Genomic DNA, 13,058 nt, shown 5'->3' with positions numbered 1-13,058 from the left:
GTCGGTAATAGAAATATTCTGCATACAAAAGGAACAACTCGGCATAACTCCCAGAAGTACATCAATAACCAATCATGCAAACAAAAAACTTGTGCATCATGGGACATTACTATTTGTTTACTATTATTAGTTCTTCAGACATGGACTGAGTAGTGATGTTACTTGAATATTTAAATCGATCACTGTATAAATATTATCAATAAATGTAGCTAGCAAAATTATTGATAAATAAAGTACTTCGAAAAAAGCGGTCATGTTAGAATATAGCACATGTTCTGTATTAGTCCACATGTTGGATATCAGAAAACTAATAAATTATTTTCCAACAGGAGCGTCAGTTTACGCTTGACGCGTTTTTTCAGGAGCTACTGCAGAGACGTCTGCAGTGAGAAGAGGAAAGCCACACTGCTTCGGTGAGTGAAACTTCGATCTGCAGATTTTAGTTTCTATGTGTGTTTCTGTTTTCATGGCCACATTGTTACTCTCTTCAGAAAGGTAACCTGCGTTTGCGTTATTTTTAATATTACTGAAATGCTGTCAGGTACAGAGACAAGCCTACAAAATGCAACTTTCTATGGTCGAGCGGTAAATTGTTGTACTGAGCTGTGGGTGCTTATCACGATGCTTCTATAACGATTTTGAACTGTTCGCGGACATGCAGTCTTTTTCGGCAGTGTATTATTTCGCCCTACTATTACTAGGTTCTACGTAATCTTAAGAATGAACGGTACAATATGCTTGCCTACCCTTTCACAGCATGGAGGGAATTTCAGAAACGATTCTTATCTCCTCCCGTCTATGAAAGAATTATCAATTTTTCAGTATAGTTTCACGTTGACCATCGTACGTTGGTCTTTTGGATCTGTTCTGATATACTGCATCAAGGTTCACTTTTCTGCCATGACACCTTCGATATTTCAATTAAAAGTTTCGTGAACCTGTTTTAAGAAATTCTACGTTTCTGGCATAATTGCATATACCAACAGTCTCAGTTGCCTTGGTTGCTTGATGCGTAGAACGTAGTTCAGTCTAATGGTCAGTATAAAGGTAGAAATATTCTCATACTAGAGACAGTCACCTACCATCATGATACAAAGATCAGAATGAACTGTACTCAGAGAACAGGATAGAGGAAAACAGTCATTGGTGGTAGTTCTCACATTTAAATTCTTATTTATAATACTTAGCAATCTTGAGTTGATGAGCAGGGGAGACAGAAACATCCCTTCACTATACCCGTATCTGGGACGCAAAACAATTTATAAAATATATTGTCATTGCACTCTCTTACTACACTTGTGCCAATATTTATAAACTAGTAACTCCATTTTGGGTCTCTTTTACTTGATACGGAAATCCACCCTATATTAGCCTCAGGTCCTACAATAATTTTGCAGATTCTTTACACATATCAACCCACCATAATGTGATTACGTTTTTAATTCTGAAATTTAAATTTGTCGACAGGTCACTCCAGCGGCCTCCCCGCTAACCACGGAGGCTCAACACCCCACAGCATGCAGCTCTTCATAGTCACCAGATCTCATGCAGCCTTCTGGGGGCGCCGTCGTCAACTCGGCGCATGGAGAAGACCATCTGGCTGCTAACCTGTTCGACTGCGATACCGTGTCCAATACCACCTGACACCAAAAATGCCGATTCAATAAAACTTCGGCTTAATGGGATAATAAAATCTCGTCATTTATTTTAGTTCTAGTGAGGTGGCATTGTGGTAACACACGGGCCTCGCATTTGGACTGACAGTGGTACAAGTCAATAATTCGTCCATCAACATCTATGGTTTCGATGGTTTAAGTAGATTAAGGAAACCGCAAGGATGACTCACTCGTAATTCGACTCGTACGATTTTCTCCACAATACGAGCTCCGTTTGTTATACCTCTTCTCCGATGGACGTTAGGTCCGAATAATTCCTATATCTTTTCTTTATTGAGTAAGAGATTCATTTGAGCAACATTTTTAAAAAAATGCTATTGTAATAATGGTGCACCAATACAAGCATTTAGAACCCACAGAACTTGCCTTTCAAAATTTGCTAAGTAAATTCATCAGCAAATTCATTCAAACTAATAACACTTAAAAGAGTAGTGTGACTAAAAGATCTCTGCATCTAATGACAACAAGTTAGTGCCTGTCATCCCGACGGTTACTGATTAACTCAATGCGCCACGTGTAATATAACCCTAAACTATGCAGAAACTACATCATAATCAACATTTGACATCGTCAGTATGCTTCGATATCGGCACTCGGTTAGCTTGTTTTCATTAATGACCCCATACTCGTTACTGCAAAATGATATGGGCGCGAAATAGAAGGTACGCTGACACACTAAGGAACTGGTCATAAAAGTAGCATTTGCAACTAGTAAACATAAGTTAAAGCACATGGTGTAATATAACTGATGCTGAATTTCATTGTATTCCATCGTGCGAACAATAATTGGTTAGCATAGTGATGCAGCTACAAACAAGTAAACGAAGCATTTATGCCACGAACGCACGGCTCAGCCGTAAGACCTATACACAGTTCACAGAGCATGCGTGACCATTACCTCTTATAGCGCGGACGTCGCTTCTTATTACATACCCTTTCCCCTGTGATTTCTAATAATTTACCTTTCACTCTGAGCACCGTATCAGTGTCAGAGAAGAAACGTCTGTAGCAGGAGACTAATTTTTACTTTTTCTTTCCATTTCCCCGAAAGTAATGAGTTGGTGCACGTCTCACGGAAAATTGCAAATATTAAATAAGGTGGGGAAATGAATTTGCAATCGATCTGCGCAAGATCAGTGAATGTGTGGATCAATGTTAATCACAAGGGCGTTGCCCGTTAGATAAGTTAACATTGACCCACGTACCTTTTCCCATATTCTAATTAGAAAACATTGATCAACCTAATTCATTCCATGATCCAAAAGAAAAACAGAAAAGAAACAAAAACATTGATCCACACAGTTCCTCCCATGACTTAATTAAAAAACATTGATCCACTTACTGAGCGTACTCACATAGATCGATTGCGTAGCAATAGGAAGCACATAAATATTTCAATACATTTTCTTGTATATCATGAGTTGCAACGCTGTCCTTGGTTTGCAGACTGTAGCACAGTTTATATAGCTAACACTCATATAAGGAGCAAATAAATCTACAATGCACTTTTACGGCAATGTTTCGCCCTTTCTTTCTAAAGTATTACTTCGAAACACGTTCTCTGCCTGCTCGGCTCTCGTTGGCTGTGCAACATGAACAGCTGACACACCTTTTGGTGCCATGGTACATCACGGCAAGCACTGGCAACATTCCTGCACGAAAAACGTAAGAACGGCACTGTCTCTAGTCTAGACTTTTTCCTAAAACATCACTCGAACTACATAACTCAACAGAAAAGCAAGTCACCGAGACAAAGAGCAGAAAATGGTACCATTACAGCAAGCCAAAAATTGATGTCAATATATACGGCCAAAAGTCGCCGAAAATGACGAAACACGGCAACAAGAACAACATTTCGAATTATCACATGTTCCTATTTCACGCGTCTACTTTGACCCACGACGTCATATTTGGGATATAAAGTGTACTTTATTTATTATGACAACGACAGATTTAAAAACAGGCTTCAGGCATTCTTTAAGATTACCACCACAAGATAGACCATTTTGGTCGTAAACGATCATAAGAAAGATGCGAAATATTTCAGTCACTTAATGAAATGAAACTAATGGGACAACCACGGAAATTAGGGAATTCTGGACGGGGAAAACTAAAAATACTACAATAAGACTAACATCACTCCAAGAGAGTCAGATAATCGAAAAATAACTCTCACGAATTCCTCCAGGATAAACCCAGCCAAAAAGTATAAGAATCACGCAACTGAAATCGAATGTATTTCTAGATCTATGTAGCTCAAACAAACACAGTATAACACCCCCCACCCATTCCCAGCCCCAAGCCAAAGAGGGAAATCCATTATGATCAGTATTGGAAGTTTCACCTGAAATACATAGCTGAAACGACGACAGTAATGTAAACATGCCCCCAACAACAAAGCTAATAAGGATAACGAAATTCACTATATCTATACAGCGCCAATGAAGACATCGGTTCCATAACTCCCTCCCCCCCCCCCATCTCACTTCCATCAAATAAAACTAACCAAACACAAATCTAAGAACCTCATTTCAAAGAAATATCCTTTCCATAAACAAATTACCCTTTCACACTAAACAAAAAAATCATAAAAACGTTCTCACCAATCAGCATTCAGTAGTGCTCTGTTTTCACTTGGTATTAGTATGTTTGCTTCTGAAAGTCCTGTGTCGTATTCCTGACACGTTCTGACAATTATTTAAGTAATAAAAAATGTTACGTTATGGCTTAAACCATTTTAACCCGAAGATAGTCGATGACTGAAACCAGTCGAGATATATGGGTTTAAAATAAAAGCAGCTGATAGTCAAACATTTCATACATTACTTGACGGCCCTTGATGGTCACCTTCCAAAAATGTTTAATCAAATGACCTCAATACACACACACACACACACACACACACACACACACACACACATTCACCATACTTCAAACAACAAATTAGTTAAACACAATTCCAAGGCAAAACTCTAGAGTACCAAACTGTAAACTAAATGCAGCAGTTCAAAAACCAAAAACAATTAGATAACCAGTAACTACTAATGACTCGTTCTCACTCAACTGCACTTTTACTACAAACCGTATCACAAACCTAAACGTCCACCACAGAGACACAGCAAGCGCCTACAACGTGTCTCTCACAAAAATAATGCATTTAGAATGTGCCGCGTCTGCACGACGTCACATTCGGAAAAAGAAACAAAAAACCTTTAAGAATCAAGATTATAAATATGATCACTACTTGTTTCTCTCGCAACAATCTAGGCTAGGTTCCTAGGTTCGTACCTAGCAGCTCCATTGACATACGTGCCAAATTTAAAAAAAAATATATTTGTGAGAAGCATTATAAAAAACATCACAAACCGTTTCTCTCGCAACAATTTAAGTCCTGTCCTCCGTTTCCTGCCAAGCCTTACCCTCGGAACTCATGCCACATACGGAAAGAAACAGCCACACATTTGGAGATTGGCGCATGGTCTAATTCCACTAATCGGCACTGATCCATGACTTCTTTGGAATAAACAACAAATACAGTTTACACCAGTCACTAAGGCCAAACCGCTCACATCCTTCGCATACTAAACTCAAGACCTCACACAGAATGTCACTGGTCAAAGCAATGGAAAAAACGCGGTATCGAGAACATGGCTTCACCAGCGCAATTTAAAACAGCAAAATCAATTAGAGGTGAGTTGTGTGCCCTGATCTGGACCTGGAAATGGCGAAATACTTTATTCTATCGCTCTTTACCATTTTCTCAGCTGTCCAACACAGGTAAGTCTGGTACGCCCATATAGATCACTTTCAGTTATTAATATTACATGTTTCACACCTTCGTTAAAATAGCCAGTTATTATCTAGAATTAAATGTCTGCAGACTTACGCATTTCGTAATTATCGAAGTATCACCTTTTTTTATTTGAGTCGTGTTACGATTAATGTTCATTAAATGAACTGAGAAGAATAAACTCCGACAGGAAGATGCATTTACAAGTAGTTCCATGTAGACATATGATGTTAATCATTGTTTACTCTCGTTACTAAGATGATAATAATAATAAGATCAAAGATAATGTTTAAGCTCTGGCTGATTGGGAGTGTAAGCAGAGTCACAGTCGAAATAACACACTCGCGGCACTCCAGCTCTTTTCTGTTGCTCAGCGCGATTGCAGCGCGCCAAGCGCCTAGGAAGTGATCCTGTAGAATTCGCCGAGATTTTGTAAAAGCGAAAGTTAAACTTAACTTTTTATATTGGTCTGTAGAATGGTTTTTACAAACAGGAGCGTGTGCACCGCAATAAATTGCAGCAACAAGAAGAGGAAAGCAGTATATTTGCCATTTTTTAGGTTTCTTATTAACCCTAGTAGTTGTGAATCGCTATGTTTATTTACGACTTTCTTCTAACCTAAAGATATCTACTTGAGAATGTCGTGTTCCATAACAACCGAAAAATTGCTCTAAAACGTAAGTTTTCTTCGCTACACTTCCAGTCAAATCAGTGAATATGGGACGAAGGAAACCAGTATGGAATGCAATACCTACATTATTTTATGTAGCAGACATGCTAACACAACTGTGGCTGGAGAAAAAGACCAACACAGATGTGATAATAAAAGAGAAAATAACTAAAACTACTTACCAACACAGAAGAAACCAATTCCACAATTGTTGCTGCATCTGAACGCCAAATGACAAGACTCATTAACACATCTGCTTTTGCAACTAAAGTAATTGCATTTACAAAGATATTTATGTGATAAAAAGTCGATGAAATGTAAGACTGTGCAAAACATTAAGTTCCATAAAAAGTTGTTACGTGTCAAGGAAAGTGTTTGGCATATTTCGAACAGACAAAAAAATTATTCTCATGCATGAAATATGTGTTTACATGGTCTTTTTTTCAGTGGAGTAAGCTACAATTATACACGTAATTGAAATTAATTCTATATAATTATGTTGTAGCTTATGTCACTGAATGAAGGAGATTCGGTCGGTTATACATGTATCTCATGATCATTCATGTCTTATAATAATTTAATAATAATTTAATAATTATTTAGCTAATTAACCAGAAAAATGATTAAAAACTAACTATAATTTTACCGCTGCTTTGTTGCCCTTGGGGCGCTGCAATCGTACAAAGTGTCAGATGGTAACAATTTTCTCAGCAGTGAGTGTCGTGACTGTATATGTCAGACTGTGGCAGAGTGAAGCGTAAACTCGCTATTTTCTGTTAACTAAAATTTTGGATTCAATAACGTGCCCATACCATCAGAATTTGCAACGCTCTCTATGAACCCAGTTCGGATTACAAGCATGGCACAAGCTGACACTACTATCATGCCTAAACAAAACAAACCATCGCCCCGCATAAGTATGTCGTTCGCCACGCCAGAATATCACAGGTCAAACCCGACGGGCGATATCGATGTCTCCAGCTGAGCCAATTACTATGCTGTCGTATTGCCTGCATCCTACGGCAAATCATTATACTACTCAAGCTACAGCGAAAATTTTGTAGCTTAGCACCGCAATGACTTTGATGACTGCTGCGTGTCGACGGAAGGTTCTGTCCTGAAACAACCCTTATTCTTTGCTTCTCGAGCACTTTTTTCCTTTCAGACCGCTGTAGACAGATATCTCCCTTGATTTTGATTGTTTGAAGATAATGAAAGGCATGTGATGTGAACGATGTGTCCCGGTGAAACTCATAGGGCTGGCCGCAAAATTTTGAGTTTACAGTACTTATCGTTTCAATCTACATGTTGCCCAAAGGCTCTGTACGAATAATTTTGTTTCTGTATTCAACTACAACGATGAACTCCAAACTTCTGAGCCTTTTTGCATCATGTTGCTGTTTCTCCAACCATTTCTAGTGTTTCCAACTTTATAACAAGTAAAGTATTCGAAAAGTAGTACACCAATTTAAATTTTCTAGTTTTATATAATCGCTCTATTTCAGTATAATGTTCCCCATTGGATCAATTTTTTACAGCCGGCAGGGTGGTGAGAGCTCACATATCGGAAAGAGCCAAGAGATATCTTTACTGCACGGAAATTTGTAATATTTCTACAACAGAAATGACACACGGGAACACATTCAGTCGACAAGTTAAGTTCAGGCGATAGGTGCTCTTCTAAGAGCAGCTTATCGCACGTCCAAGGGAGCTCAACAGAGCGGTTACTGTTTGCTGTATACAGTCCAGATGACGGTGTGCTGAAAGGTATTACATCAGTACATACATCATTTACAGACTACTAATTATAGTTTATAATAGTAAAAGCCAAGATCGCTCAATGTGAAATAGTTTATTTTATCACCAGGCTCGAACATAAGTATCTGTCATCCTGAGGGTCTCAGATCTCCCAGAAATATAATTGTACACGATTCTGTCGACGTTCTGAGAACACGCTCAATTACAATAACATTTTCGCATTTGTTTGTAAAATACATAAAGCAAATCGGTATATAGCTTTATTATTATATTTGTAGAAATTTTGCAGTATATCGATGATACGCTTTGTAATTATGTTTCTGGGAGATCTGATGATAGCGGATGGCTACTGTCAAAAACTGGTCTTGAAATAAACTATTTCAAATAAAGCGATCTTAGCTTCCAATATTATAAATTACAATATCAGATCAGCCCAAAAAGCATGTGTGAACTATATAATAACTATAGAAGAGACATTTAATAATTAATGCAGTACTTTCTTTCTGAAAACAGTTTATCTACTCTCGACCTCAATGCATCGTACTATTCTTCCCTCTTTTGGCTACAAAAAGCATAGTGTTCAACATAATTTGTTTCAGTATTGTGGCCTCATGCCACGTCATTGGAAGGGTCTATATACACGCATGGTACCACAGACAGCGTCTTCCTCCATCAGTAACCTTCCTATCATCCACATACTGCTTCACGCACAGTGCATCCTACATTGGGCCAAACAGATGAAATTTGGAAGGTACAAGATCTGCGCTGGAGGGTGGATGAGAAAAAACAACGAAGTTTTGTGAGTTCCTCTTGGTTGCGCGGCCATTCTGAGTCCTTGTATTGTTACGGAGGAGGAGAATATCGTTGTCATTTTTGAGGCGATGAACATTTTGTTTCCGGATCGAATGGAAGGAGATTCACCTGTGTTAGTCTCATAACGGTTAATGAATTCTGCACAGATGGTCCTTGATTGATTTTTATGGTTTCCTGTTTGGAAGCGAGGCAATTGGTGGCGCAACACCTTCGAGTATCCCAACTGGTGGATGAGAGTTCCAGCACTACCAACAAAGGCGTCCAGTTGTGTAGCGAGGTGGTTGATTGTGGCCTGTCAATCCCCTCGGATGAGACTATCCACCCATGCAAGCAATGCAAGAGTCACGGCTGTGCGCTTCTAGCCGGCTAGTGGGAGGTCGGCCATTGATCAGATGATGACAGCCGACAAGCCCAACGACTCGCCACGCTTTTGTTCACTGGCAGGTCTCCGCAGACATCTTAAGCAATGCTGACATTCCAATAAAAGAAACCCACTGACAGTATACTGCTTGAAATGCACCTACGTTATTGCCACTGTTTTGATGGCTGTTTATACCTCTGCGACCTATAGGAACTACACGAAACTATAGGGGCAGGAGTGGTAATATTCCACAATGTTCCACAATAAATTCCGCATTTTTTCAAAGGAAACCGGCTGTAAAAAATGTGATGCATTGCTTACTGAACACCCCTCGTAGATATAACAAGATGTTGGTTTTGAGGCTGGTTAGTCCTCCGAATATATGTGGCAAGAGCAAGCCGTTAATGTCTATTTCCCATGGGTAGCAGGTCAGGTTTTAAAGACGCATGGTCGCGATACGAGTTATCTACATAAATGGCGATGTCCGTTTGGTGGTGTAGTTACTCTAAGGAGATAACATCAAATTGTAAAGTTTGTTACGTGTTTGAGGAAAGACTGTGTGATGCAGATAAAAAACAACTCCCACATTGATGTGTGGACATATTAAGGGATCACATTGAACATTATCTAGACTTATACCTGTTAAGCCCTTTATATAAAAGGTGTAGTCGATAATGACGAAAGTTTTATTTGCAGACGATGCTGGTTGTCTATGGAAAGGCTGCACCAACAGGAAACTTTAATTAATACAGGAAGACCTGCAATGGATTGAAGATTGGTGAAACTGTTTCTGACCACACAGAAATGTAATTCGTAATTCCAGATATCCATTACTTTTGTATTGCACCTCTGGCGATAAATCGCTCATACAGGAAGAAATGGAAAATACTTCAGAATAGCGAGCAGATGACAAGCTGAAGTCCGTTGGGCCAACGTCAAGAGAACGTTAACTCATCCGCGAAAGAAGTGGCTTTCAAAACATTGTGATTACCATTTCCTGTGTATCGCTCATCAGTATTAGAAATGAGTCTAAACACTGTGGGACTTAATATCTGCGATCATCGGTCCCCTAGACTAGAACTACTTAAACCTAACTAACCTAAGGACATCACACATCCATGAACGAGGGAGGATTCGAACCGTCAACCGTAGCAGGCCCATGGTTCCGGACCGAAGGGCCTAGAACCTCTCGACAGAATCGGCCGGCCATCAATATTCTATCGCTACCAGTTGCTTGAAAAGAGAAAGAAGATACAGTGAAGAGCAACACGTTTTCTTGACAAGAGCAATATTTAACTTAAATACTTAGTAAACTGAAGTGGCAGACATAATATAAGAGCCGTCGTGTGTCACAGAGAGGTTTTCTGTTGGAATTATGACGGCGTACATTCGAAGAATAGTCGTGCGCCATATATTTTTTCACATAGAAGCGTCACAAAAATACGAAAAATTTAGAGTAATTAGGTTTGCCGAAAGGCGTTCTCCTCATGCAGAATTCTAGAATCGAACAAAGAAAGTGTGAAGTGATAGAAGTACCATAAGTACTAGATGCAGCGGCAGATAGTTCGTTCGAGTTTCTCTGAATTTCGCGCGTTACGCAAAGAGCAGACGAATGGTAAGATGACGTGGACCCAGAACGCCACTGGCACGTAGTTTGTTTAACGAATGTTACCTGGCGCTGTCTAAAATTATCTCCCATACTTCAACTGTAGTATAAAATATAAAAAATAGAGTGAATCGTCAAGTGATAAAAGTCAAATATATAAGAATTATTCTATTAACTGAGGATATTCTCTGTATTGATTGGTTAACTAATTTCAGTAGTACATAATTAAACACACTACACCATCCTTTCTTTTACAGATTCAGTTCATGTAAAAAAAATCCCAACAGCCCGATAGTAGGGGAAGGTGGGGGAATTACACGCATTTGGGTAATCCCACGCAGGCTGATTTATGCAATTTGAATGGCGCAAGCTGTTCCCAGTTAGTGCTGCACCCTGCCAGCCATTTGTCAGTGGCATTGTTGGAGCAGTGAAGTATTGTTTATTTTTGGTGTGTCTCATGTAATTTTGGTCAGCTGTATTTTGCAAGGTAAGTTCTTCTATAGGTGCTTTAACGTAATTCTTGCGTATCAACTACTAACCCCAGATGAAACCTTTAATTTAATTGGAGATTTCTCCCGCTATTTGAATTAGGTGCCGAGTTACGCTTAGGTTAGTCATCGAACTTACAGTGGGGTAATGCCACGCAGCTGTTGAAGTGCGTGGTATTCCCCCTTGAAGATTATATTTTCAATGCTAACGAGTTTTTTTTTAGATGGGTAGATATTATAAAAGAAAAACCCAGAAAGAAAAATGGACGCAAGTGGAACTTTGTACGGCTCTTAGTGCCATCAAATGTGGAACAAAAATAAGAGAAGTATAATGAGCTATCGGGATTCATGAAGCTACTCTGCGAACGAGAATGAACGTTAAAAATACCGAAGGTCCAAAACTTGGAAGAAACTCAACATTTTCGACAGAACAGGGAAATGAGATTAGGGATCATGTTATTAGAATGTCCAAGCATTAAATTCATCCATCTGCGAAAGATTGCATTTGAGTATGCAGAGGCTAACAACATTGCAAACAATTTTGATGAGTCATCTAGGTTAACTGGAAACGATTGGCTAGTTCTGTTTCTAAAAAGGAACCCAAGTATTAGCATGAGAAAACCTGAAGCTACTAGCATTAACAGAATACAGGCATTTAATGAAGAAGTGGTTAATGCATATTTTAAAAACTTAGAAAATGTCTTTGAAAAATATAAATTTAAAGAGGGGCGAGTGTTCAACGTCGATGAAACGGGCATAAATACTGTACAAAAGCTCGAGAGAGTTTTGGCTCGTAAAGGTATTAAACAAATAGGTGGGGCCACGTCTTGGGAAAGGGGGAAAACGTGACTGTGATGTGTTGTTTCAGTGTTTCTGGTACCTATATACCCCTATGTTTATCTTCCTCAGGAAGAGGATGTCAAATCACTTAAGTAAAGGTGGACCAGTTGGAGCAATATATGGTTGTTCCGTCAATGGCTGGTCCAATGAGTCATTATTTTTCGAATGGATCCAACATTTTCAGAACAATGTAAAATCAACCATTGATGACTCTGTGCTGCTGATTTTAGATAATAACAGCAGCCAGATTTAACTTGAAACTTTTGAATTTTGTAAAAAACATTCTATTGTCATGGTAACCATGCCTCCACACACTTCTCACAAGCTTCAACCTCTAGATGTTACATTCTTTTCTTCTTTAAAATTAGCCTTCAATCGTGAATGTGACATGTATATGAAGTCACAGGTGTATCAACAAATTACACCATACGAGTTAGCAGAACTTTTTAATAAGGCATAAATTAAGGTCGCTACCATGGACAAAGGGCAGTCAAGGTTTAAGGCATCTGGGATTTCTCCTTTCAATCCAAACAAATTTCAGCATGACGACTTACAACAATGTGAGATCGTCAGAGATGTTGTTCTTGAAGATGAAGAGGTTCAGAATGCAACAAATAGAAATGAGGTGGTTGCACCTACAAACGAGCCACATATCCCCAAAAGGAATCAAGAACAGAGTCCTGGATCTCCAGCAGAAGATGTTCCACTTCTAGTAAGCCTACGAGAGGTCACAACAACATAAACTAAAAGTATACATGTCAAGCACGTTATTGTATTTGACATATCTCCTGTTCCAAAACAAAAACAAGTTCTTCGTAAGTCGAAACAAGCCAAGAGAAAGCCTAAGGGAAAGTGAGTGATCCTTACAGCAACTCCAGAGACGAATAAATTGCTGACAGCGTTATCAATAAAGAAACAAAAAGAAGCAATGAAAAAGAAAGCTGAAGGAAACAAGAAAATAAATCTTAAGAATAAAGCAGATAAGCGTAGAAATCTGCAACTTAAGGTCTCTAAGAAGAAACAGACATTATATAAGAAGAAACACCACCACCGAGG

General features: G+C 38.9%; 1 protein-coding gene across 1 annotated transcript in view; it reads left to right on the top strand.

Moving 5' to 3' along the window:
- LOC126273323 (uncharacterized) overlaps positions 1 to 12,744 on the top strand; it is a 136,169-nt gene extending 123,425 nt beyond the window's left edge. The window contains exon 4 of the mRNA XM_049976869.1: positions 12,544 to 12,744. Within this exon, the coding sequence (XP_049832826.1) occupies positions 12,544 to 12,744 (201 nt within the window). The remainder of the gene's footprint in view (positions 1 to 12,543) is intronic.
- The last annotated feature ends 314 nt before the right edge of the window (positions 12,745 to 13,058 follow it).

The sequence above is a fragment of the Schistocerca gregaria genome, chromosome 5, assembly GCF_023897955.1.
Source record: "Schistocerca gregaria isolate iqSchGreg1 chromosome 5, iqSchGreg1.2, whole genome shotgun sequence".
NCBI lineage: Eukaryota > Metazoa > Arthropoda > Insecta > Orthoptera > Acrididae > Schistocerca > Schistocerca gregaria.
The sequence above is the reverse complement of the archived record's forward strand: the minus strand, read 5'-3'. Positions and strand labels throughout refer to the sequence as shown.